General features: G+C 54.3%; 1 protein-coding gene across 1 annotated transcript; it reads left to right on the top strand.

Annotated features, from left to right (window-relative positions):
* Nucleotides 1-27,999, top strand: LOC108547320 (T-box transcription factor TBX20). The gene is made up of 6 exons (XM_017899781.1): nt 1-279; nt 5,154-5,544; nt 11,479-11,752; nt 18,810-18,977; nt 19,218-19,294; nt 27,254-27,999. Exons 1-6 carry the CDS (start codon nt 96-98, stop codon nt 27,786-27,788), a joined length of 1,629 nt encoding a protein of 542 aa, XP_017755270.1. The 5' UTR covers nt 1-95; the 3' UTR covers nt 27,789-27,999.

The following is a 27,999-nucleotide window of genomic DNA, read 5'->3' on the forward strand; positions in this document are numbered from 1 at the left end:
ACGAGTTAAACGAGAAGTAAAAGCAGCACGGACACGAGGGAGAACGAGAAGAACGAGGGAAAAATCGGAATCAAAGTGTCGTCGGCCGAGAAGGGATGCCTACAAAGGGGGAAAGGGGAAAAGCGACGGACTTCAGCATCGCGGCCATCATGGCGCCCAGGGGTCCGTCCTTCGGGCATTACCACCTGCAGGGCATTGGCAACGCCGCCGCTACCGCTAATACCAGCTTGGAATGTCCAACTGGCAAAGCATTTGTCGCCAATTCTGCTCTCGATCACCGTGAGTTTTCCACGATTTTCCAAAATTTCCCGCTCGGTCGCGTAACTCGACCACCCCCCGTTGCAATTTTATTTTTCGCCACCCGATTTTACCCGATCCCCCGTTCGTTCGTCCGACGAGAGACGCGACGAGATACGTCGCGCGAACGTAACGTACGCGTTTCTCCTTCCAAGGGGAACTAGAGGTTTCTCGTTCCACGAATTCCGCGTTTGTCTTCATCGACGGACGGTGAAGCCGGAAATTGGTCCACAAAGCCGGTCGGGTCGTCGCGTGCGCGATTAGAACGATATTTTATCGGGAAGCGTAGAGTCGCGCGACGAAATGGTCGCGTACGCGAGGATACGCGCAGAGCCGTTTTCTATCCGACGGTGTGCGAGGCTCGTGCTCCGACGAACGTCGATGTCGTTGCCAGAACGTTCTCGCGCGAATCGTACGCTGATCGAGACGAGAAACGGACGAAAACGACGCATCCTCGCAGTGTTTCGTCTCGGGTTCCACGGGAATCTCTGGGTTCTATCGGCAAAACCGATAATCGGAGCGCTACGCCAGGAAAAGCGAATTTTCCGCGTTGGTACGATCGTCCCGATGGCGTAATTTTACCGTTCGAGGTGATAGGAAAGTTTGGTCGTTGGTGTGTCTGTAGTCGGAGCCGAGCGTCGCTCGGAATCCATTAGTCGAGGCGTTGACTACCTTCCGTCCGTTTAATTACGATTTCGTGATCTATCGGAGGCGTGAAAATAGAATGTCGAGTGTCGGATCGAAGAGGGTTATTTGGCGGGTCGGATGATAATTAGCGTGCGAAATGGGAGCACTGCCGAGCAGAAAATAAGCGACTAATTGTTGCCAACGGATCGGGCGCGTAAATTTTACCTGTTCGCGGGAAAATTAACGATCTGTGCGGCTATCTTTGCACCGATGCCGATGATGGTAAAAGCGGTGCGTACGATTGCCGAGGTTTTCTTCGAATTTCGCGTCGTTAAGAAAACGGCGATAATAATTATTTACTCGGAAGCGATAAGCCAAGTTGGCACCGCGGACGAGGGGGAAAGGAAATTATCGGTTTGGACGTTGGATTCGCGTTAATTTTCAAACGAAAAAGTAGCATTCGCGGACGAACGATTTTTCTACGCAGGGAACGTAAATTGCTCCTGTTTTTGTCTTCGGGAACTCGTCCGGTGCTTTCAGCCGGTAATCACATTAGCACCGTTAACGACGCCATTACAGCTCCCGTAGCAATCTAGAGATTCTTAATCGTTCCCAAGAACAAGTTTTGCCACATAGAGTGGGCGAGGTGGAAAACATTAAATACGAACTGCAATTAGATTCATAGGATTCCTATTGCCGCCATCTGTAATCATTGTTTCGCGAATACGTTGTATCTCGCAGTGCTACTGGATAATAGAGAAAAAAATTTGCATTAATAATACGGCGATGTAAAAGCGTGTGTGCCGTAAAGCGGCAACGCGAAATCGATTCAGGCTCGCGGCAATGTTGGCGTGTTCGCTACCCAAGGGATATTTCAACGACTTAATAATGAAATTCGCCCAACGATAAACGTTAATGCCGGTTAATGGCGCTCGAATCCCCATCCAAGTTGCCGTTCGATTCGACGCTCGAGTTATCTCCTTGCTCTCTTTCCTCCTCTCTCGTATTCCTCGGTTTAGTCGTAGCAGCCAGGAATCTAGAAGGAAGCGCGTCAACTCGTGTAACGCGATCGTTATTCGGCTCGGTTCCGTCGATCCTTTTGAACAACGTCCTTCGAACGGCTGGGTGGTGACAGGATTCTGGGTGGTCGACTGTCGGTCGTGGCAAAAGGAAGCTGACGTCAGTAGCTCGGTCATATTTCTTCTTGCCTTAAGATCATGGAACATGGGACCACCTCTTGGCACACTACGGTCAGAGCTTTAACTCCTTCCGTTGCCCGGAAAGCTTCCGGCAAGGCATGCGCCCTCACGGATCTCCCTTTGTGCTCCAAAAATCTCGCCATCCCTTTCGATCCTCCACTTTGTTCCGTCTTTTCTCCCATCTGCGACCTTGCGTCGCCAATATTCCCCATTCGTCCGACGTGACTCGAAATGCACGTTAACGGCGTATCGTCGCAACGCGTCGCGTGTCGTTATACAACGTTATTAATGCACATCGCGACACGGCCTGCGAACGTAGCAGCTCGTTATTGCGTCCGTTTGATCGCGTACCCGGCCATTAGAGTCGCGATTCACGCTCCTCGCGACCACGCCGCTCCGCTCCTCGTGCTTTCCTAGATTCGAACGTCGTGGTTCGAACGCCCTGGTCGCGCGTTAACGACGTCCACCATCCATCCACGATCCCTCCGTTTGTGTCCACTCGGAAACAAAAGGGGTGAACCAGGGAATAAGGGATTGCTCTCGCTACCGTGTGCGCGCGCTCGTGTGTGTGTGTGTGTGTGTGTACGAAAGAGCGAAATGGAGAGAGAGAGAGAGAGAGAGAGAGAGAGAGGAGGAGGAGGAGGAGGAGAGGCGAAGGAGAACAGGAATTCGAGATGAAAACCGCGAATGCGTGATGTCGTGAAAGAACGTCGAGGTCGGAACGCACGCAACACGCACGGTTGAGGTGTTAATTTTAACACCAGGCTTTCCCCGATGGTCGCCGTTGTCGAGCCGACCGGCTGTTTCGAAGCGACGCACGCGTTTCACGAAACCAGTCCCGCTCGCGATGGCTCAATAAGGAAATTGTGGAATTTTGTCGTCTGTTACGCGCGAACCGTCTATACGGATGCCTCGAGACCGGCCGAGTACCTACCTACCTACCTACCTACCTACCTACCTACCTACCTATCTGCCTACCAGTTTCGCTCGTCCAGTCGAATGCAACACGCGCGCATGGCCCGGCCTTTGGATTCGCGTTATTGTTAGTTGCTCGAGTCGGAGAGATAGGGTTAAGGTAAAGGGATCGGGGGATATGCGTGCGCGACAAGTGCCACGGCCTGCGTGAGTGCGTACATGCACGCAGATGCGATGATGCACGCAACCAGCGAGAAACGCACGCGATGCGCTGCTAACTCACCTTCCTTTTTAACGCGCTTCGCGTCCCCTTTTTTTTCTCTCATCGTCGCGTTTATCCGTTTCTTCGAAATTCCCTTCTTTCTTCTGCGCACCTTTGGCCGTTTGCGAAATTTCCGCTCGTCGCGTCGTTTCGCGCGTTTCCAAACGCTCCGGCCGCGAGTCAAAGTCGCGCGCGTGCAACAACCGGTCACGCCGATGCATTCGAACGCGCGTTTGTCGGGGCTAATGCGGAACCGCGCGCGCACTTTCGCGTTAATAGCGACTAACGATCGCCGGAAAGTTGGACAGGAACGGTGAAAGTAATTGGTCCACGCTATATCTGTCAAATACGTCGTCGAAAATTCGAGGAAAAACCGGTTTGGACGCACGCTCGCGAGCGCGCGTCCGCGTGAAAACGTTTGCTCGTACAACTTTGTATCGGAAACAATTCCAGCGACGTTAATTACGCGTACGAGTAGTTTAACGACGATAACCGTATTTAAATGGCCGACTATCCGGACGCGACCCTCGACGAACTCGTTCTTAACGGCGCAGAACCGATTCTCCGGCGTTCCCTCTTGTTCGCGAGCATTGCGTTTCCTAGCTCGAACAAACGAATTTCTTCCAAACTTTCGCGCCGTCGTTCATCCACCGAATATCTCGAGCATCTACTCGTTCCGACCACACCGCCAACTTGTTTCGTTTACCTTCGTCTCGTGCCGTGTCGATGTCCGATGGCCGATGTTCCATGTCAGATGTCCGATGCCCGATGTCGAACCGAGCCACTGGAACGGGGAATAAAAAAAAAAAAAAAAAAAAGGAAAAAGAGTATACTCGGCGATATCGCGACACAGAGCGATATCGAGCGACATTGGAAAGTGGAATCGGTGGAGCGAGATCGATGGAAGACACCCGCTTCCGCTCTTTTTAATCCAACCTTCCGCGCGCTACGTGTCCGGAAACGAGCCGTTTCTTTCCGTTTCTCTTGCCGACTTTTCTCGTTCCTCGCGATTTCCAAGCGTACACCGCCTCGTTGGAAACTCGATCGTTTTCGAATCGTCGCGATTTAATCGTCGGGCTCCTCGCTCGATTCGAAGAATTCTCGATACCGGCGGGTTCCGCGGTGAAAGAGGAAGAACCGAGGGAACTGGGAACGAGTGTGAGAGAGAGAGAGAGAGAGTGCGAGAGAGGGGGAAGAAGAGGGTTTCTCCGGTGAAGTCGTGTTCGGCAATACTTTCTCGAGAGGAGCAATTTTTTTCCGTCCGCGACACGTGTGCGGCAGAGTGTGCGTAAACGCACGGGTATCACTTGCGGATCCAATTTGAGATACGACGCCGGAAGACGCATTGTTCGCGCGGAATAGTACAAATTAACAGATCGGTATCGTGACGGGTGCAATTAACATTGTGTACACTGGCGCGGTGGATTGGCTTTCTTGAAATCTGACGGTTTAATTAGGCGCCACCTTCGTGGCAGATGCGCGCTCGGTTCGATTAATTACCCCCGCCCCTGTATTCGGCTTTGCGTATCGTTTCGGTTCATCTCGCTCGTTTAAATCGACACGCTTAATGGCGATCGGCCCGATGAAAAACAGCGTTTCGCGACCATTTCGTTTTACTCGGAATGGTATTTGTCACTTTCCAGGAGACGACGTATGCTAGATGAGAATTTTTTGCACCGCGCTAACGAGCCACGCGTCCAACCCCGCGTGTCGCGCGAGTTTCGTCTCCGTTTAAAGCGCGTCCGCAAGCGATACTACTACGCCGGCTATATCGACCGAAAACGAAAACGAAAACGAAAACAAAGACGAAAACGAAAACGAACACGAACACGAACACGAACGCTGTGTTTCAGGAACGAGGTCGTCGCCGGTAAACATAGTGGCGACCGCGACCGTAGTCACGGACGAGGCGTTGCTCGCGGACGACGAGGTGGACAACTGCGAAGGCGAGAGCGAAGGGACCGAAAAGTCGACTCAAGAAGAGGACGAAGAAGTCGACGTGGACGTCGAGGAGTGTAGCAGCGTCGACGACGGACCGGTTCACGGCGTGCCGGACGATCTGAGCACGACGTCCTCCACGAGAAAGTGTCAAGACGCGTACAACGAGCACGAACGGAAACATCGGTTGAGGACCAGTTGCAACTCGGACGAGCTACGCGACGTCGAGTGTCATCTCGAAACCAAGGAATTGTGGGACAAATTTAACGACCTCGGCACGGAGATGATCATCACGAAAACGGGCAGGTAAGCGAAAAATGCCGCAAATTCGCGCGCGCGCGCGCGCGCTTGAATCGAGTGGCGCGTTGCGCGCGTGCAGGTGCAACGAAAGAGTGGCAAACTCGGTGGAGAATAGCCGACGTACGGAGAGAAATTAACCGGGATTTCGAGTGGAAATGGCAGAGCGCCATCGGGAAGGGAAGAGGCGAACGTGGAAGAAGACGGGGTGTTTCGTAGCGTTATCTTCCCCGACTGCGAGTAAATCGTTTTCCGCTTATCCGTGTTACTGCTTCGATAATTGCCTCGATTTACTACGCGTGAACAAATTCAAAGCCGTAGCCGAACGAGAGACACGCGTTCGGCTAATAACGGGAAAATAAAAGTTTTTTTCGGCCGCAATTAGGAAACGTCACGCCGTTACGATTCCGGTGGACGGTCGTTAATTATCGCGGCGAGGAAGACCGGTAGCGCGGCGTTACGAACAAAGACCACACGGCTCTAGCTCTCGTAGGCCCCGTGGCGTCCGACGGATACCGGCAAATTGCGACAACGCGAACAAAACGTCCCACTGAACGTACTCGAACTAATGGATTTCATTGACCGACGTTTTACGAGATATTTAAGCGAGTTTTCGGTGTAATTTATCGCGGCAATTTCTGCCTCTGTGTGCATATACCGCTGGTTGGTTGGTTGGCTGGCGTGCGCTCGCGCGCGCGCTCACCACCGCGCTTGCCTTCATTTTTATAGGTATGCTAATAAAGTCGAGGCCGCAGCTGCGCGCGCTCTAAGGATGCGTGACCACGTCGAAATTACGAGATGTTTGCGCGCAAGGGAGACTCGTCTAACGTTGTCCCTTGCCACGCGCTCCCTCTGCGCTTAGCCTTAAAACGACACCGGCTTTTCTTCCTCCTCGCGAGTCTGCCGGTAGCTAATCGTTCGCGTTAATCGTCGCCGGACTAAGAAATAATTGCTCGGAAAACTCCGTTAAACGCTTTCAATTTTCTCAAAACCACCCCTCTACTCGCGGGCTATGAACGCGCGTCTCTTTCGTCGCGGCGAGACGAAATGGAGGAGAAACGGCGCGTTATCGTCGTCTATAATTCGCGGGACACGCGACCGGTCCGTCAGCTCGCGAGCCATCGTCGAAAGGAGAATCGAACGAGACAAACGACTACCGATAACGCGTACCGTGTAATTATAAATTACTCGTCGTGGGCCACGGTTCCCCTCGTTGCCACGACTCGCGCTAGCGAGCACTCGCGATCGTGCGACGGAACTTGGAAACCGATTCGGATGCCCGGCCGCGACTGTGCTTCGAGATGGCGAATTACGGCGACGCGTTACGGAAACCCGTTGTTCCGGATTTCGGAGTGCGCTCTACACCGGGACGCTTCGCGACGCTCGCGACCGATCGTCGAACGCGTAAACGTCGAAACAATCGGTAATTTAAAATATTTCTATATAATTCCAGGGCGTGTCGCTGGCTTTACTTTCTTTCTAGGCACGATCGATATATCAAGAACGCGGCGATGCACGAATAGCGTCGTTAGCACGAGAAACTTGGCACGAAATCCCAGCTGAACGAAAACGTCAGTCTCTCGAGTGACAATACGAATTCGGACCAATCAGGTGGAATTGTCTGGCCCTACGGGGTGCCAGCACCATATACTCCTCTGATTCTTCCTCCTCGAGGACTAGCTCACGGGGTCTCTTTTTTCCCACGTTGGCACCCGCCAGCGTTTGCTTTCTCTCTCCCTCCCTCCCTCCCTCCCTCTCTCTCTCTTTCTCAACCTCTCTTCGTATTTCCCTCTTTTCTTCCTTTCGTCCCTCCGTCGTCTTTTTCTTCGAGTTGTCGTTCTCTTCTCCGCGAGTTGGCCTCGATTTCGATATCGCGAACAAAGCCAATTTCGTGCGTGCAAAGTCGAACGTCGTTATTGCCGTGGAAAAGAAGAAAGTTGAAATCTCTCTCTCTCTCTCTCTCTCTTTCTCTCCGTGTGTGTCGAGTCGGCGAACGAAGGACTCGGGCTCCTTCTAGAGCCGGGGCCGCCGTTCTTTTGTCTCGTCCCCTATAATCAACGAGTTTTCGCCGATCCTCGTTTCACCTGACCCGATAACGAACCCTTATCTTCTTTTTATTTACCGCTAAACCGATACGCCGTGGCCTGTTGCGATGTCATCGTGGAAAATAAAAGGATGCCAGGGTGTGTTCGTACGGGAAACGGGTTCGGTGGCTTTGGCGTACGCGCGCGAGTCGCGTCTGTCCGACGCAACGGTTCGTAAAGTCACGGCAAAGGTAGCGAACGTCGAACGGCTGTTCGCAGTCGCGACGAGTGTATATTTTTCAAAGTTTAAGTAGGTAAGCGTGGACTGCGAAGCAGCGCGTAGAATAGGAGGTGTGGACGAGCAGGTCAGCGGAGAGCGAGACAGGATACCGGCGGATAGAGGGTACTCGTCACGCGAACCCTTCATCAAGGTGCCAGCAACCTACATTATACACTCACACGTGCCCCGACCGGTAGGGTGAACGTGCACGTTACGCGAGAACGTGCACGGATCGCGAAACACGACACACGGAACAACCAAAGGAATGAAAAGACGATAGAGGAACCGAGAGAAAGAGGGCGAGGGCGAGAGAGACACGGTGACGCGGAGAAAAGGAGAAAGCGAGCGTGCGAGCGAACCAACGAACCAACGAACCAACGAAGAAACGAGCGAGTCCCGGGTAAACGTCTATTTATCCCTGTTATCAGAAAGGAGAAAGCGAGCGTGCGAGCGAACCAACGAACCAACGAAGAAACGAGCGAGTCCCGGGTAAACGTCTATTTATCCCTGTTATCCCGAGCGCGAATAAGTCGATAGGAATTTTGCGCGAAACGACGAGCGAGAAAGCAGAGAAAATACGGTGCCGGTCGATTGGTCGGGAAACGACTCGTCGCGCGATACGAATATCTTATCGGCGGAGAAGCAAAGGTCGACAGCGAGCTAATTATCGCACGATCGACGGTGAATCGAGCTGGCCGGCTCGGGATCGTGGAATAGCTACATAGGTAGGACGCGGAAAGAGCCAGGACATAATTATAACAGGGACAACACCTGGCGGTGCGTTGCGAAGTCGTTAGCTCGGCAAACATTTAAGTAACTCGGATGGCCTTTCGGATCGCTATAATATCCAGTGCTTCCGTAATCCATTTGTAGCAGCCCTTCCGCCAGTGGTTCTGTCCTCGGGGCTGATGGCTTCTCCGACCGCTCTCTCCACCCCTGAAACGCGTATACGACGCTACTCCCGCTACGGACAAACCAGCCAAACGTATATACGTATGCGTCTGCACGTATACGCGCGTACGCGTATATTTCCAGTCTGTTGGGGTGCTTTGGGGTCGAGGTGTTCCTGCGATTATGGGCTCGTTAGCCACGGCCCATGGAGGGCTTGTTTGTTTCTGCCTAATTTGACAGGGAAATACACGATACAACCGGAGACAGCAATGGCGAAGCCACGAGAACGAGAGAGGAACAGAGCGCGAACCGATTTTTCTCCGTTCGATCGCGCCAATCGCTTCGGTCCTCTGCAATTTTCCGCCGATTTTGCTCCACCAAGCTGCACACGGATGGCGTGGAAAATGAAATAAAAGCATCGACATCGCGCGCCACGTTGCGTTACGCGCACGGTCGTTGGTAATTTGGGAAATTTACACGCGAAGCGAACGTTGGAGAGGGTGACGAATCGACGACTCGTGCGTCGTGATTCTCTATAAAGATAAGGGCAATCGTGTTCGCGCGAGATATACACGGGGGTTGTTAGGGAGGCGTAACGCGAAACGGGGACTCGCGACCAAGGACGGAGGGAACGCTAGATCGACTTACTATCGATGCTTAATAGTCGTTTCGATGTATTCCGACTTTAGCCTCTCGAGTACAGGGGAGACGACCCTTCGAGGCGGTTCATTTTCTACGTGATACATTACATCGCGATTCGATGGAAATTCGCATCGAGGGAGCGTAGTGGTATAGCAGCGTCTCGGTAGAAACAGAAGCGGCGGTCTCCTTCTTCTCTCTTCGCGCGTGTCCCTTTTCTCGATGGAGCCTCTTGGTCGACTCGGAAGCGCGCGAACGTGGATGCTGGCAGTTGAAAAGGTGCCTAACGAGATTAGTTTTCGGGGCCGACGAAAAGAACGCGATATCTCGTGCGACGTGCGCGTTGCTCGTTGTCGCGATCGTGGCGTGGAAGAGAAGTGGCATCGAGAAAGCTTGTTCATCCGTGAATCGATCTTTGCGGTTGCTGACTTTCAAGCGATTGCGGTATTTGCGGCATCTGCGGTCTCGAGGCTGCAACCGATCGACCGTCGTTCAATGAGCGCGCACGATTTGTCTCGTTCGCGTGCTTTTCAACGCGATCGTCGTCATATCCTCCCGATCCGGATCGACCAGGCCTCCTTGGTTCTTCCCTCTCGCGGTGTTCGGACTCGTTAGCTACCACCGGTCTTCGCGCGCGTACCGCTCGATGAGAACAGAGATCGGGACGGATTACAAGGGAACAGTGCCGGACAATTTCCAGCCGAGGATAGCCAGGACTCCGCAAATTTGGCTGGACAAAAATATCTGGTAGGTTGGACTGTGCCTCGCGAATATCGCCAGGAAGAGCAGCAAACCGACGTAAACCACGGTGTTGATCAGACAACAGGAACACGTGGGTACTCTGGTGGTCGATCGGAATACGCGTATCCCACGCGTAGCCATGTTTCGAACCAGAATCGACGCGTCTCCGGTGCGTTGGAAGATGGTCCTAGTTCCCGTGGACATGGATCGGTATCTCGACGTCACCTCGGAAACGATCGTTTCCGTCGTTTGAATCGCCTTCTCGTCCATCGTCTGCGTCGTTTCCTCCTCCGTTGTTTCCCGAGGCGTCACCTCGGCCGTACTCTCGTCTTGCGACGGTTTCGCGTCGTCCGGCTGCCAACGCGTCCACGTTGGCGTTTCCCTCTTCGATCCTCGCCGCGTGTCCGAGCGTTCCTCTATCATCTGCACCTGTACGTCTTCCATGGAACACGGTACGTCTTCGGGCACGTCTTCGGGCACGCGGTCCTTGACGAACACCGACAGCAAGTCCTCTTGACGGAGTCTCGATCGAATACACGGCGGCAATTCTTCCAGGATCGATACGACGCTTTGAACGCAGGTCCTGCGACATACCTTGTTTCGTGGATTGCACGGTCCCGGACATTCCACGAACCGATCGGCCACGTTGCGTCTAGGCGACGTCATCTCGAGATGGCGCGTCGTACAGAACGATGAGTTTAGTAGCAGGATGCAGGGAAATTCGGGAAAGAAAGAGGTCGGGAAAGGTTGGCGTATTCGGGTGCATCGACGTCAACGAAGAGGCGCATCTGTGTCCGGCGCGTGCGCCTCGACGCTGGAGGTGTTGAAAAGTTGACTGCGTATAACGAGGTTCAAGGGTGACTCGCTCGTAACGAAGCTTGAAAGGCCTGCGGGCGCTCCTTTCAATCAAACCGACTAGTTAGACGCGCCTCTGCATTGCATTCTAACTCGAGAACTCACCACGCTTCCAACGAGAATCGGCTTGCCAGGGAACGTCCGGACGCGCGTCACTCCTTTCCTCGTATGCTTTCAGCTTTCCGTTAATTCTCTTCCCCGACCGCGAGCATTTTTCGCCCTCCCCGCGATTAGACCAGGATCTTGGTTATCCGTTCAGGTTAAACGTCGAATTTTCCATCGGTTCGCGCGTGAACGTGTACGAGAGAGAGAGAGAGAGAGAGAGAGAGAATATAGGAGGATAAACGGCAAGTTCAGCCTTGTGCCGCTCTCTAACGGTGTACTCGCGCGCGTGCATGCGCGTGCATAGGCCGGTATGCGTGCACGTACGGGTGTATGCGTGCGCGCGTCCGCGGTATGGCCTTTTGGCGTTTGGAAAGAAGTCGGGTGAAAAGCGTGCGTTGGATTTTTCAGGCGAATGTTCCCGACGTGCCGAGTATCGTTCAGCGGATTAAAATCGGAGGGCAGGTACGCGGTGTTGATGGACATCGTTCCGGTGGACAACAAACGATACCGATACGCGTACCACCGAAGCTGTTGGTTGGTCGCGGGGAAAGCGGATCCTCCGGCGCCGGCGCGGCTCTACGTTCACCCGGACTCGCCGTTTACCGGGGATCAGCTACGAAAGCAGGTGGTCTCGTTCGAGAAGGTCAAGCTGACGAACAACGACATGGACAAGCACGGTCAGGTAAGAAATTTCGCGAGCAACCGCGTAATCGGTCGTTCGTGCACCCTCGTAAACGTGGCATGTGGGTCAAATATCGATCTCGGGAACAATCTACCTCTCTGTTCGGAGCAGCACGCTTCTCGCATTTTTACGACTGTGAAATTCGAACGAAGCTCGCTGCGGCTCGCTCGCGGCCGCAGAGCGGAGACCGCTGCCGGACCGCTGTTGGACCGTGCGGCCGGAAAGGGGCCGCCGCCGGGGCAACGACAGTCGGGTTTAACGCGCGAGCGCGCGGTATTCGGCAAAGTCGCGACGACCGCGCAGCGAGCAGCAGTACCGTAAACAAAACTAGCCAGATATTCGAGTTATTTATCGGTAAATTCACACATTGGCGCGTTCCTTGCGGCGGGGAGCGCGGTGGGTCGAGCGCGGGACGTGCGTGTTTCTCGAAAATAAGACGGAAGATTTAACCAACGACCCGTGCCAACGACGTCGACAATGCTCACGGATTACAGTGTCATTTTTCACCGCTGGAATCGCGCAGTTTCGCTCTGCTTCGAGGCATCGAAGACGTCGTTGACGAGATTTCGGACGTTCGCGCGCACCGAAAATGGCCTCGTAAAACGGATACGCGACGTTACCGGGCACGTAGGCGTGGCGTTATCATCAACACCGCTCGTTAATCGTGGGCGTCGAAGCTGCTAGCCCGTGAAACGTAATATTCCGTCGTCATCCTCGTCACCGTCACCGTCACCGTCGTCGTCCTCGTCCTCGTCCTCGTCCACGTCGTCGTCGTCGCCCTCGTAGCGCGCGCACGCATCCATCTTTCCGCGTACACCGATTCTTCTTCCCTTTTCGTTCCTCTGTCCGAAGCACCGCCACGATGGCACGAGCACGGATACGCGTAGGATCGGATAGAGGATGGGACAAGGAGAGAAATGCGGAGGAATTGGGCGAAATGGATAGTAGCGACGCGGTTAGGTCGTTCGAAAGGAAAATCGACGTGGCGCGCAGAGCTCGGCTCGTGGAATCGAGACTGTTTCGTCGCGGATCGTTGAGATATCGTGGTTTGCCCGTGGAAGTTAACATCGTAAAAAGTATAACTGTATGGCGAAAAGAGAGTAACGCGGAAAAAGAGCAGCGTAGATCCGGAGAGAGGCGAGAGAAGTAAACGAGGGTCGCGCGAACCGTCCACTCGCGGACTGGCCATAATGTTACGAGCATTATAGGCGGTTGGTGGTGGTGTCTGTCGTAGGTGGTGTGTATAGTAGGCACGACGGCATGCCTATAAGCTAATAAATTGAATGGATGTTTGCCCGGAGCTTTTGTCATGATGATCACGAGTAGCCCACGCCTGGCCTGTTGAGCACCTTTTGAATCTCTCTCCGCAGCCTGTTCCCGTCTCTCGTGCGCGCCCTCTCCTCCTCGAGAACCTCGTGCTCCTTCCCGACACTTTCTTTCCTCCGCGCGCACCTTCGTTCATCCGTGTTACGTTCCGGTTCGCGTCCTACCGTTCCCTTCCGTTCCCTTCCGTTCCCTTCCGTTCCCTTCCGTTTTAATCTTTATCCTTGCGCGATATCGCGCATCGACGTTTACAGACTCGCGCCGGGCACGATAGCCGGCTCTCGACTACGCTTCCTCCTCGACCGCGCGGAACGACGAGCGTGGTTGCACACCGGACGAAGGTGTACGCGCGCGTCTCGATCTAGCCTAATTAGACGTTCGTTAACACCGACTTCTGACGCCACTTTACAACTTTGCGACGTCTCGATAGTCATCTGTTTCGCCCTCGTGTGTTCAACAAGGGTGATCCGCGGGACGGTCGGTCGGTCGGTCGTGGACGACGATCCGATTCCTCCGAGGATTCCGTCCTCCAGCCCGGATAGCATCGTAGTAGCGCGTGCTGGCCGTGGACATACGTAGGTACATCTCGAAAAATGCATTTTTCAACGGACAACTCGCGTATATATGCCGTGAAACGTTGACGCATAAAGGATGGGTATACGTAGGTGAATATACATGTAAAGCATGGTCGAGAGGAAGTGTGCGAAGGAAAGGAGCGGGGTAAAAGAAGGAAGGAAAGGAAGAAGGAAAGAAAGAAAGAAAGAAAGAAAGAAAGAAAGAAAGAAAGAAAGAAAGAAAGAAAGAAAGAGGGGGAAAAAAGGCTAGGCAGGCGAGTGTCGAGGAACAGACACACCGGTTAAAAGCAGTCGTGGTGAGCGGAGTCGAGCCGGGAGAGCCGGGAGAGCTGGGAGAGCCACGCAACGCCAGTCAACTCAACTCGACGACTCAAGTGGTAGGGAACATTCCTTCGCTACGGCCACTATTTCATCGTTTCGTATGACGCGATATTATAAGACCCCCGCCTGCGTGTTGGCTACTACACGGTGGTCCAAAAGCAAGCATCCACCTGCGTCCACGAGTCCTCTTCTACGATACCTGCGGGGAGGCGCGTTTCCCGCGCTCGTCTCCCGCCACTATTCCCGGATGCTGGCCACTAGGCTCTTCGATCCACCGATATCCTTCTCTCCTGTAAATCTGAATTACGTCGCAACGGTACACGAGCCTCGGTACCGAGCAACGGCGATGCTTTTTGGGACGACCGCGATACAAAGTCGAGGAGAGCGAACGCGCGAGAGAAGATCGAGTTTAACTCGACGAGTCCCGAGCCTCTGCCTCTTTCTTCTTTTCTTCTTTTCTTCTTTTCTTCTTTTCTTCTTTTCCTTTTTCCTCTCTTTTTCATTTTCATTCCTCCTCGATCGAGGATCCGTGCCTCGAGGAGCAAAGGAAGAAACGACCACGACGAAAACACCCCGCGATCAAATTCTTGCGTCTCCTCGTCGTCGATGCTCCAACTCGCGCGCGCGCGCAACGAAACGCGTAACGAGCTAAAAACTGCGCTTTTGTTCGCGCGACCTAACCGCGAAATATTTACCGCGACTGCGAAGAACGCGAGAACGAGACGCGCGTTGCAATCGAAAGATATTAATAATTTCTTAACGTTGCGCGCTCGTGTAGCGCCAGGGCTTACCAGGAAGCAGCTTTGGTCAGCCATAACGTCGAGATTAAAAATGATTTACGATACGCGGAATGGGGGGCAGCGGGCAGGATGGCGAATATTCGATCGGGATTTATGGCGTAATCGACTAAACGGCAGATCTAATAGAAAGGCGCGACTAATACGGGTCGATTCGATGAAAGCGTAAAGCTCGTTATCATCGTCGTTATTACCTCTCGGTAGCGAGTAAATCGTTGCAATCGGCCGAACCGTGTGATTTTCGCGGGAGAGTTACACCGGTTTTTTCGCCACTCGAGGCAAAACATCTGGACGACCGTGCGTCGCGTCGGTGAACGCGAGAGAAAACGCAAGGTAGAAAGTTCCGTGTTCCGTTTGTTCCGTTCGACCGAAAAATTCCGGTCTAAAGGGACAAAGGTGGCGTTTAAAATCGGCAGAGAAACGAAGGAACGTGGTCTACGTTGAATCCGATACGTGGCTCCTTGGAAAACGACGATTCTCACGATCACGCGCGGAATGTCCTTTAGGCTGACGCCAGGTATCGAGTTTCGCGTCTCGGCTCCCTGTAGAAGTATCCAAAGGAGTAGAAATGAAGCGACGGGAAGGGTTGATAAATTAAAGGAAAAGTTACGCGGACGCGCTATTTTATCCGTGTGCCTGGCTGCCGTGTATGCGCACGCTCGTACACGGGGTGTGTCCTTGCAAACGCGTAAACGCAGATTCTCGCGAGATTACAGCGACGAAAAGAAAAGAAAGGAAAAGGAAAAGGAAAAGGAAAAGGAAAAGGAAAAGGAAAAAGGACGATGCAAAGAGGATACGAGCGGATAAAACGAAACGATTATCCCTGGCAAAAGACACGTCGAGACGGTTTCGAAACGAAGAGAAAAGAAAGGCGGAGGAAAAGGAAAAGGAAAAGGAAAAGGAAAAAGGACGATGCAAAGACGGTACGAGCGGATAAAACGAAACGATTATCCCTGGCAAAAGACACGTCGAGACGGTTTCGAAACGATTGCTTAAAAAATGAGAGTGGAAATAAAAAGTAGGAGAGGTGGCTTACGCGAATGGCGAATCGTGCCACGTACGCGTTCGGTGGCATCCACACTAGTCGAGTGAACAGAGTAGAGCAAATTGGAGTTCTGACAGGTTGCAGTGGGGTGTCCCACTATCCAACGGTGCAGAGAAAACGGATAGGGGCACCCCGGGATCCCAGACACCTATAATCGTACGGGCATAAAGTTGCCCGCTTGGAAACCTCTCCACGGTGCACGGTCTACGGTGCACGGTCCACACGGGGCCGCGCAGCGTACTCGTTATCCGGACTCGAATTAAATTCGAGACCTTTTCCTTTTTCTCCGTCATCGAGAACAATCTTGCAACCGAAGGACGGGACACCGTGCGGTGCGATATCCAGAATATAACGTCGCTCGTTTAACGTTATTCGTCCTTGCACCATCGTGCGACGCGACGAATGAAAAATTTATAAGCCGTTGCATAATCGTAAATGACAACGCTAGGATATCAACGACGCGTTCTCCGCCTCTCGCAGATATACCGAATCGTTCGTTTCCATTTTTTCTCTCTCTCTCTCTCTCTCTCTTTTCCCTTCTTTTCCTACCTTTCCTTCCTTTTCTTCGAGTGTCGCAACCGAGGGGGGGAATAATGCGCGTAAAACTCGCCTTGAAGAAGACGTTTCGTGGTCGTCGCGAGGTGTTTTCAGCGCGAGCGTTTGTAAACGCGACAACGCGATTCGACAACAACACGAGCGACGATAATTCCACGCGGAATGGTATCGATATAGCGGTAAAAATAAATAGTCACGTAAAGGAGCGTTGCGAAAGAGAAGGAAACGGTTCGTGGCCAACTCGGGGATATTAATTTCATGGTATACTGTTGCGTTATAAAAATAAATTACGAGCGAGAAACGAGCCGCGTCGCGGCTGCCGGATTAAGTAACGAAACGTTCCGAGGACATTTCCATCCGGACCCGGTCGCCGTCCTCGTCGTTGCCGTTGCCATCGCGGTCGTGGAAGAAGGTTCGTTCTCCCGACCGACAGCTATCGGTCGTCCACGCGGTATCGCGGTCGAGCGAGAGAGCCCCATGGAAGGAGAAAAACGACTATAAATCGCACATGTAATACCGCTATCAACGTACATTACATGGATGCCGCGTTGTTTGATAAATCGCTAGATGCAAATTGCGTGCGCGTCCGACGATGAGAGTGGATTGGATTCGGTTTCTCGACTATACGCGATTAGCGTATAATCGGTGTATACCGACCGCTATTTACCGCGACAATTTCGATTTATCGGGCCAACGTAAACGCGCGCGCGAGAGAGAGAGAGAGAGTATACACGCGCATCCTAGAAATACCCAACGAACGTACCATACGTTCTTGGCCGGTTGCTTCGCCGGTTGCTTCGCCGGTTACGATAACGGTAATAACGATATCACGCGATAGAAACTGCCTTTCCGCCGGCGACGCCAACGGAATACGCGTAATCGCGACAATAACGTTAACGTCGCGTTAACGTATCGCCAAACAGAGAGAAATAGAGAGAGAATAAAAAGAGGCGCGCGAGAAACACGCGTCAGCTTAATAAGCTCGAGTCACCGAGTCACGCTCTGGACGCCGCGCGGCGAAAAGGTACGCGTATAGGTTATAACCGTCCGTTCTTCGGCTACTGTCCATTACTGCTCGGCTATCCGCGCGAAATTTAGACGTTTACTCGATTATCGAACCGCGCGATAACGACTCGTCGCGATTCGCGCGTGTGTCCTTTTTTCGCCATCTCGGCTATCTATATACGTGCTCGCGTAGACGCACCGCGTTCTGCCGGCGCGTACACTCGCGTCGGAGAGAACGTCTGGTGGCGCGTCAACGCGCGATGCCAGCCAAAGATACCCGAGATATATTTTCAGCGATAATCTCGTCGCTAATAAAAATTCCGCTTAATAACGCATCCCCGAGGATACGCGATGTCGTAAGATTCGCGACGATTCTCGCTCTTAATAACGAGCTCGGTCGTTTTCTACGCGATAGCCGCCGCGACATGGAGCCACGACTACCACGACGACCGAACGTGTGACACTCGGGACGATGTAGGTCGCGATTTAGGCGCGTCCTTTTAGCCGGGGCTGATAGCCGTAACCTCGTGGGAGGCAGACGACACGCGTGTCGCGTGATCGCGGACGAACGCGAACGGGTTGATCGATCGGGGTTGGCGAACCGCGGAATTATCGATCGGAGGGAAAGATCGAGGAAAAGCGGGACGTGTACGTGGACGGAGGTAGGTCGCGGCGAGAACGCGATCTACGTGGAAAATTCGAGTTTGTGCACGAAAGTCGCAATTGTGTCGAGAAAATGGCAGCGTGTTCGAGCAACGTTGATGTATCTAGAACGTTTGAAAGGCGCGAGTTGCGCGATATCTACGCGAGAAACTTGTTTCATCGTGGCACATTGTTTGAGACAGGAAATCGATACGCAACTTCTCCGGTTCCATCGGCTATAGCTCGCCTGTTCCCGGGCTAGCGTTAAAGCTCGCCGGAGGGAAATAAATGGACGCGTGGCCGAAGGGGGTTTAAGACGCGCAGAGCGAAGAGATGTCGCAAATTCGCTCGCGATCCCGTCGAAATAGCGACACTCGTATCGATCGCGAATCTCGCTTCGCTCGTACTCTCCCTCTTAAAGTATCCCCTCGAAAGACACTCGTGTGGTACCTGTTGCGAGAGCGGGACGACGACTCGCGGTTAAAACGAAATCTAGCTGCACGGATGCACCGGGATTCTCGCGTGATATTATTTCCGTCCCGTTATCGATTATTAGATAAGTAGCGATAAGTGGCGAGAAAGATGACAGGCCGGCTTGAGCGGGCGCTGGCGCGCGCACTCGCGAGCCGCGTGGCCGTTTATAAAACTTACCGGCCGTCGTCGCCTATTAACGTTCGAAACGCGAACAGGATTTATACGACGACGCTTCCAGTTATTTCCGAGACTTTAATTAAGACTTTATAAATCATCGCGCGTGTACCCTCGCTCTCAGCGTTTTCCTCTTCTATTTTCAGATCGTTCTGAACTCGATGCACAGATATCAACCGAGGATACATTTGGTACGGTGTCGACAAACGGACGACAACAATCTTCGCATAACGGACCTTCAGAAGGAGGAGCACAAAACGTTCATATTCCCCGAGGCAATTTTCACCGCGGTGACGGCCTACCAGAATCAGTTGGTGAGTAGTTTCTCGCGATTCGATCGGAAACTCGACTAATTTCGTAACACGCGCTCGCACAGCCGTGTTCGCCGACACCGTAACGAACGCGCGCGCCAACGCCACCTTTCTTATCGCGAAATTAGTCCAGTTTCTTCGCGCGCTCGTGATCGCAGCGCGTTGATCGCAGAAGCGATCGCAGCGTTGATCGCGCGATTACGAATGCGAGCGTAATTACCGAGCGCGCCGATAATGTTGCAGATAACCAAGCTGAAGATCGACAGCAACCCGTTCGCCAAAGGTTTCCGAGACTCGTCGAGGCTGACGGATTTCGATCGGTAGGTAGAGTGGAAGAAAATACGCACCGAATAAAACGCGTGGTACTTTTGTTCGGCAATCGCCAGCACGGTGGATCGATTCGTTTCGCGCATATCTCGGAGAGCCGCGACGTTCTCCGAGCGCCGTTTCGTTTCGTTTCGTTTCGTTTCGTTTCGTTTCGTTTCGTGCCGAGCGAGCGAGCGAGCGAACGAACGAACGATCATTACGCGCCATTATAACGTCGGCACCTTAATCATCGTGCCGGCCGAATTATCGCGCGATCTTTTAGATCTCGTTAAAAGTGGAAATTTATACAACGCTAAATGTCGAAGGAGAGGCACGTTTGATCCCGAATAAGCGTGCACACGGACGCTCGATTCCGAGTTATCCGCGATCATCTATCTACGTGAATGACGATGCACCTGCTCTTGCGTTCGTTCGTTCGTTCGCTCGCTCGCTCGCTCGCTCGCTCGCCCGCCGCCTCCTCCTCCTCGCTTTCTCTCCTATCCTCTCGGCGTTTACGGCCGGGGCGTATACACGCGTGACCGCCACCTCCTCCTCCTCGCTTTCTCTCCTATCCTCTCGGCGTTTACGGCCGGGGCGTATACACGCGTGACAGAAAAGAACTTTTTCACCGTCCGCGTGCGCGCGCGCGCGCGCTGCGTCAAAGGATTATCGTTAACAGCGACAAAGTAACGTTCCAATAACCCGCGTTACCATTAATCTTGGCAGATGGACGCCATCTCGTTATCAGCCTTTACGTTCGTCGGCCAACAAACGATCTCGATTAATCGCAATTTCCTCGCTACCCTACCCCGCTTTCTCCCCGCCTTCCACTTTCTTTCCGCGTCCGCTTCCGATCCGCTTGCCACGCCGCGCGATTCTTCTCCCTAGTTTGTACGCGAACGCGTCCACGCGACGAATCGTTGAATCCGCGGATCGCGCTGGCAAACGGCGACCTATACGCGCGTATATGCGCGTATACGCACGTATACCGGGAGAATCGATAACGGCTACCCAATAAAGTCGTCTCGTCTCCGGTCGCGCGCTACCGCCGAACAGCCGTGCCTTCCGCTCGCGAAACATCGAGCCTCGGACGCATTCGCTTAGCTACGCTCGGGTATTTATTTTTTCCTCGCCTCGCGCCACCTCGCCTCGAATCGCCTGGAATCGCATCCGATCGCATCGGCCCGGCGTGTCGCGCCGTCTGCGGCACACCTGCTCCGGGGTTCGTGCAAACGACGCGATTAAATAATTTGTTCGCTCGTAATGGAGTAATAATTAAAAGATTTTAGGGCCGCCGAAACTTTGCCGATCTAATTAAAAAAGTCATTACCGCTGGCCAGATAGACGGCCCCGCGTTATTACGAGTTCCCGCTCCAGATTTCCACGCGTTCTCTTTCTTCGCGACGTCGCGACGCCGCGACTCGCGAGGACGAACCAGAACGAGAGAAAGATGAGAGAGAGAGAGAGAGAGAGAGAGAGGATCGGTTGGAAGGATCGCGAACGAATCGAAGATGGGAACAAAGCACGAAGGCTCGAGTCACGAGAGAACTATGCCTGACAGGCTTTCTCGTTCTCTCGGAACGAGCGTACGGTCCGGCGGTAATCACGTGCAAATCGGAGGCGTGTCGAGGCTCAACCGGAAAGTCCTTCTCTCCGCTAATGCGTTCGACGCGATCTTTGACGCGCTTCCGAGAATGGCAGGCGGTGGCGTTTAGAAAATTTGGGAGATTCGAAGCGAGCGCGCCGCGTCGTCGCGTTCCACGATGCAGGGACAAATTCCTCGCGCTGAACCCTCGCGTCGAGAAAGATTGGACGAAATCGCATCGCGGTCCACCGCGCGATCGACCACGCTTTAATGACACGGCAGTTTGGAGAGGACGATCGTTTGGAAATCACAGTCCGGTCTAACGCGACCCTCCTCAAATCAGCACCTGCCTAACCGAGATCACGAAAAATCTTGCTCCGTCATTCGATCGTGCCTGGCCCGTTCACGGCGCGGAGGCCTCTTCAACGATCCTCGTGGTAGTCTCGGGGTCTCGCGGAGAGGAACTGGCGATTTCCCGACGGTATAGGGAAGCGAGGAAAGAAAAGAAAGAGGGAAACGGTGGCGTACGTCGGGGACATTGGCGAGAATATTCGTGAAAGGTATCGCCGGCGATAAGGAAGGGCGTGTGTAAGATGGAAGAAAAGGATCGGCGGTGCGCGCGATGCGGCGCGGTACGGCGCAGCGGTTACGGCAGTCGTGTTCGGCTGCACGGATGCGGCTCTGGCGGCGTCCGGAGTTAATGAGAGAGCGGCCGTACGGGGCAATACGGCGCATGCTCCCGCCCACTTCACGCCGCCGCTGATAGATAGATGCCCCTTCGGCCCTTTCCCCCTCTCTCCTTCTCGCACCCTCAGCCTCGTCCTCACCCTCACCCTCACTCTCACCCACCCTCTTGCCCCTCGCTCGCTCTCTCGCTAGCTCGCTAGCTCGCGAGCTCACCCCGCTCTCACTCTCCTCCCTATCCCAATTCGCTCTTCCTCTTTCCTGCCTACCCCTACCACCCCTCCTCGCCCATTTCCTCTCGCTCTCCCGTTGCCCCTCTGCAACCGCTCTGGTACCCCGTTCTTCTTTCTCCCTCGCCCCGCCGCCATCCTCGTGTCCGCGTTGGCATACGTGGCCGCAAAAAGCCCCGAAATCGTTCTTATAAAGATATTACGGTAACTGCGAAAATTTAAGAACCATTTATAAAAACGTGGCTGCTCGATGCCGCGCGCGTCTCGCCTCGCCCTGCTTCGCCGTGCCTCGTCTGGTCTCGTCTCGCTCCGTCTGACCTTGCCTCGCAGGTTCAAATTTACGGCCAGCTGCCGCGAGAAACTCGAAATTGCCTGAACGCCGGCAGAGACGTTGGTGAAAAACGCCGGAGAGACCACGAACGAGAAACGCCGCTCCGACTCGCGCAAAGGGGATGACGGCCTGCCGCCGTGTGTGCGTGGATCGTACAGTAGAGCCTCTCTATCGCGTCTCTCGCGTCCACTAGCAAAATCAACCACGCTTTCGCGGCATTCTCTCGACGAAAGGGGCGAAATCGGTGGATTCGTCGTCGTCGTCGTCCTCGTCCTCGTCGTCGTTTGCCGAAAGCCGAAAGTGGAAAAGAAGAAGAAGAGGAGGAGGGTCGGTGGACGTTGTCGGCGAGGATACCTCGGCGAAGGAGAAGAGAAGGGAAAGAGCGATTCCACGTTCTTCACTCCGCTGGTTCCGGAGGGCAAGGAGGGCAGGGCATTCATCTATATTAGCTTCGAGAGCGGACGGCCTGTCATTACCGCTGCCGCTCTGGCCTTCTTCTTCCTCTTTTTCCTCTGGCAAACTCTCGACTTTCCTTTTCTCTCTTTCCCGCGCGTTTCTCTCTCTCTCCCTCCTCTCTCTCTCTCTCTCTCTCTCTCTCTTGCTCTCTTGCTCTCTCCCTCTCTCGAAGGTCCTCGAGCAAGAGGAACATCACCCTGCCTCGTTCCTCCGTTTCGCGTCCACCGACAGAACTAGCAGCATCAACCCTCGGCAACTTGGACAGCTCTAACCGATACCCAAAGTCCTCCATCGCTCTGGCCCATTAGCCGGCCGCATTACCAAACTGCCAGATGGACGGACGAGGACGGAGAAGGAACGCGCGTTGGTGAGCAACGCAGACGGAGGAAGAAAGGACGAAGGAAGAAGCTTCGGTGGCCAGAGAACGCCGCGGAGCTAATAACCGCCGTTTAAAACGCAAAAACAAAGGTCTCGGCGTGCATCGTTCGGCGGATTCTAGTGAGAAAAGAGAAAGAGAGAGAGAGAGAGAGAGAAAGAGAGAGAGAGAAAGGTGGTTGTAAGCACTACGTCGACGACGACGACGACGACGACGACAAGGACTGTGAGGAAAAAAGGACGAAGAGGAAGAGGAAGGCGTCGATGCGGGAGTAATGGGGACAAGAGGCGGGCCGAGGAACGGAGAAGAGAGAGAATAAAGGAAGGTGGAGAAACGTTGGACGAGTACTAGCTGCGCCGACGCGTATATCGGCTGGCTATCCAACGCGTCAGGGTCATTACCGGATCATTACCTTCCATACCTACCGTGCGACGACGATGATGGGCCGGCTTGCGAGCACCGAGAGAGGAGTCGAAAGAGTGTCGGCCTCGCAGCGGTACGCGCGATCCTCTGCTCGCTGCAAAGCGACCGAGGAGAGACCACTCACACTCGCGAGCTACTCGCCGTACGCGGCTTCCACGTACGATCGCTCGGTACGCACACCTAGACCGCCACGGCTCGTACCTGTGTGACTCACACCGAACCGGCTCGATCGCGCGTCGGACCGCTCGGCGGCAGCCGGGTAAATTACAGGCTCGACCGTATTTTGCGTTGTTTTGTTGTTTTTCAACGCGCCGAAAGGAAATGAGCGAGCAAACGCGTCACGCCACCCCGAACCTGCTAATTTCTATTCATATTTTATGGCTATTAATTTCTTCACTGTTACACTCGCTCTTTCTCTGCCCATTTCTCCCTTTCTTTCTTTCCTTCTTCGCGCGCTCTGCGAGCTTCGCCCCGACTTCTTTTCGAATCTTCTTACCCGTATTTCAGTGCGATCGCTCGGTCGTTTCTCATTTACCCTTCTTCTTTTTCTCCCGCTCCGTTCTTAAGCTTCCCCTCCCCCTCCCCCCCCCATTCCATCCCCGGCTTTTTCTCTCGCTTTCCCGACTCGCTCTCCTCCATTCCGTGCATTCCGTTTCCTATTTTTTCTCCCGACCGTTACGGTTTCATCCACCTCCGAACCTTCTGCCATTCCCCCGCTTATGCCTGCCTCCACCGATCCATCGATCGTCGTCGTCGTCGTCGTCGTCGTCGAAATTCCATCGAAGACAGAGCCGCGTCTTTTGAATCTTTTTCGTTTACGGGATGCGTGCGATAGTAACCGAGGCGAGCAGAGAAAAACAGAGGAAGAAACAGAGAGCGGGGAGAACGAGAAAGAGAGCGAGGCAGCGTCGCTCGATGAACTACCTTCGACCATCAGTGGGGTGTAACCTATTATTATCTACCACTTACCTAATGCCCTGTGTCAGCCTCGGGGTAGGCGGAGAATAACAGGCTCCTCATTCGATGCAATCCCCTCCGCGCGCTAATATCGCGAGCTCCGTTAAAACGCTTCGGCGTTTTACGCGGCGGCATCGAAAGCACGCTCGCGCCTACCGGAAACGCCTCGATATCGACTCGCGTTTTCGCGATCTCCGAACCACCACGCATTTCTATCGTTCGCCGAGCAACGATCACGACCACGACGACACGCGCGTGTCTCGTCGAGCAAATAAAATAGGTTCGCGTGAGAAAGGACGGAATAGAACGGTGGTGGAGGTTTCTGTTCGTAGCGATCGGCTCTTTCCGTCGTCGCTACGTCGGTTCGCCAAGCCAGAACGAGAAACCACGCGAAGCGAGGACTTTGCTCTGGTCGACGAATCGCGGAGACGGAAGAAAACCTCGCGTTCTCGATACTCGGTGGAGGATCGCGAGAAAGAGAGAGAGAGAAGGGAATAAAAGTGGCGATCGGTAAAGGCGATCGAAATATCGGATCGTTGTTTATAGATCGGCGATCCTCGAAGGGCGTAGCCGCGGACGTCGTGGACACTTTAATGGGTAACAGCGGTGGCCTCTAATTAGAACGTTTCGAGCGTAACCGCGCCATTACGGGGAAAACGCAGACTCGTCAGATCGACGAGGAATATTTATTGCTCGGTGTAACAATTACAGGAGGGTCGGCATAGCACGAATAGTAATAGGCGACCGCCTCGGGCCGCTCTCTCGTCCTGGCGAACGACTGTAATTAGGGCTTTTATTGTCTGTACATAAGGAAGCTTTATGAAAACATTAAGGATATAATTCAAGGCCGGGAGGCTACAGCGCGTCGTGAATTGCAACCAGGGTTAATGCGTATAGAGACTCTCTGCTGCGTCATTTCCGCTTTGCGTACACAGGTGCAAAGCTAGCTGCGCGCACGCACGCACCCACCCATACACGCACACGCGCGTATCCGTGACTCTCCGTACCGACGCGCGACGCTCCTCTGCCTCCGCTAAACGCTCGCGAGTCGCGCTCTCTTCGTACCGATGGAATCGCCGCGATCGTACGTGACGACTAATAGAGTTCGGCCGTTTGACAGCGATATTTCAAAGGAACGAGAAGAGGAATGGCCGTGGACGCGGCGGTGTGTGGTCCGACACGTTCGAGCGGACGGCGATTAGCCCCGGGCCCCCCCCTAATCCCTCGCCTTTTTCAGCCGGGACTCGTTTCGTCGGGCCCTTCGCTCTTTCGCGCGCTCCTCTTCCTCTTTTCCTTCCTTCCTCCGTCTCTCTCTCTCTCCTTCTCGCCCCATCGCCCTATCGCTCTCTCGTCGGAAACGTCTCAAACCCGAACGCGTCTTCCTCCTCGTCTTCCTCGTTCCAGACCGGAGAAAGCCCGTTGTCGTCGTCGTCGTCGTCGTCGTCGTCGTCGTCGTCGTCGTATCGGGAATCGTAGGCACGGTAGCCGCTTCGACGCGAACGCTACCTTCCGGTGGTCCGCAATCCGCCGTACCACGCGAATCTCCCGAACACGCCGCCACCTTCTTCCAGTTTCTCCGCGTCCTTTGGTGTCGCGTTACGCGCTAAGCGGCACAGTCGACCGGTAACCGAGACGCGCAAATTCCTCTCTTTCGCTCTTTACGCCCTTTTGCTCGTAGACGCACGACTCTCGCGGTCGCCTACTATCGCGAGTAGTCCTCGCGGGATCGGCGGATTCGGCGGATTCGGCGACGATTGTGGCAAAATGACGAGGCGCCGGGTGGCAAGCGTGAAAGAGAAACTCTCCAGACGTCTGGAGGTTTCTCGGGCTTTCGAGGAACCGGATGATCGATAGGAGGTATCATCGTCGAGCAGACCGCGGTGAAATTATCCGACGAGGTCGGACTAGCCGCTGCCACCGGTGCCGCCGGTGTCAGGTTTTCTTTCGACCACTCGACGTAGGTTCTGTCGAGCCTACCGAACTGCGTGCGCCGCACGGACCATCGACCGAGATCGTTTTCTCGGGGATCAACGCGGGTGGGTCCGGGCGCGTCGGGTGGCCGCGACGCAGCAACGACCAACCTCTTGTTTCGAGTGTTCGCGTTCGAACGTTTCGTGGTCGACGTTGCCGGGGAAAAAAGGGCGCGAGAGAGGAAAAGGGGAGAGAACTCGTGGAAACGAGAATAGCGGAGAGAGAACCCTCGTTCCCGTCGTCCCGTCGTCGTTCACGACGGTCACAATGAAGTCTTAATCACCGAGATAGTCTCGGCGATAATCGCACGGTGTTTACGTACCACTCCCGCGCGTAATCACGAAAGTAGGAAATGACGATGCAACGTGTGCACGACTTCGCAATGATACCGACCATTAATTATCGCGAATATCACGCGAACGCCACGAAGGAGACGCCAGCCGTTTTGATCCGCGGCCAGCCAATAATTCGCTCGTTAGCGTCCTGCCAATACGAACGACCGATCGTTCCGCGCGTACAATCGGCCGTAATTAACCCTAATTAAGCTCGCGTCTAATGCACGAAATCATCCATCACGTTACACCGTCGTGGCTCCGAGGTCCGCGGACGTCAATGAGAAAACGTCGTCTTAATTATCCGCCAACCCAGACCTCCTCTTCCATCCGCTTCGTTTCCCCGTTTCCCACTCTCCCGTCTCCCTCGCTCTCTATCCGCGTGAAATCTCATCGATTCATTCCCCTCTAAATGCCACTCGATGCCGATAACGTCGATCGGTTAATCACGAGGACGCGCCTCGCTCCGTTCCGTTCGATCTTATCTCGTGGGCTCGAACACCGGCCTCGCTGGGTTATCTTTGCCGTTTCTTCGCGAGTTTCCACGCGACCAACGTCACCTATCCACGTCGGGCAGCGCCTTCCTACCACGACTAATTTTCCCCGGGATCGTTTCCGTTGCTTTCAGTGACCCGATGGAGCTGATGGAGCAACAACTGGTGCGATGCGGCGTCGCCCCCGTCAGATTGTACGAGCATCTCGCGATGTCGTCGCCGGCAGCGGCTGCAGCGGCCGCGGCCGCAGCTGCGGCGGCAGCAGCCCTCGGTGCCCAGCAGCAGCAGCAGCAGCAGCAACACCATCAACAGACTCAGCAACAGCAACAACAGCAACAGCAGTCGCAGCACGAGAGTTCGGCGCACGCGTTACCACCGTGGATGACACCGTCGACGGCGCTTCTCTACGGAACCGTCGGCCAACCGCATCCCGGAAGCAGAGCCGCCACCGGAACCACGTCTCCGTATCCGACAGCGGCGGCCACCGCGCCGTTCCCCTATCCCGCGGCTCTCCCATGGCCTTGGCAACCGCCACCCCCGGTCGCGATGATCTCGCGAAGATCCTCGCCTCCCACCGCGACAGCCGCCGCCTCCCTTAGGTACACCCCGTATCCTCCTCCCGCGAGCACGCCACCGCCCCTCAGAGCTCGTCCCACTACCCCTAATTAGCGATTCACCGCGGACGCTTATCCATAAGAATCTCCACGCGTAACCTCACCCCGGTCCGTTCCTCGATACCGGACGGAACCACTCGGACAGCGACGGGGGAACGGAAACGCGATGCAGCCAAAGAAGAATCTCTCGAGCCAAGATTTGCAGCGACGTCGCGCAAATCCGTGGATTCTGCTACTACTACTACTTCTACTACTACTAGTACCAC

This window comes from Eufriesea mexicana, unplaced genomic scaffold (genome assembly GCF_001483705.2).
Source record: "Eufriesea mexicana isolate 0111107269 unplaced genomic scaffold, ASM148370v2 scaffold994, whole genome shotgun sequence".
Classification (NCBI taxonomy): domain Eukaryota; kingdom Metazoa; phylum Arthropoda; class Insecta; order Hymenoptera; family Apidae; genus Eufriesea; species Eufriesea mexicana.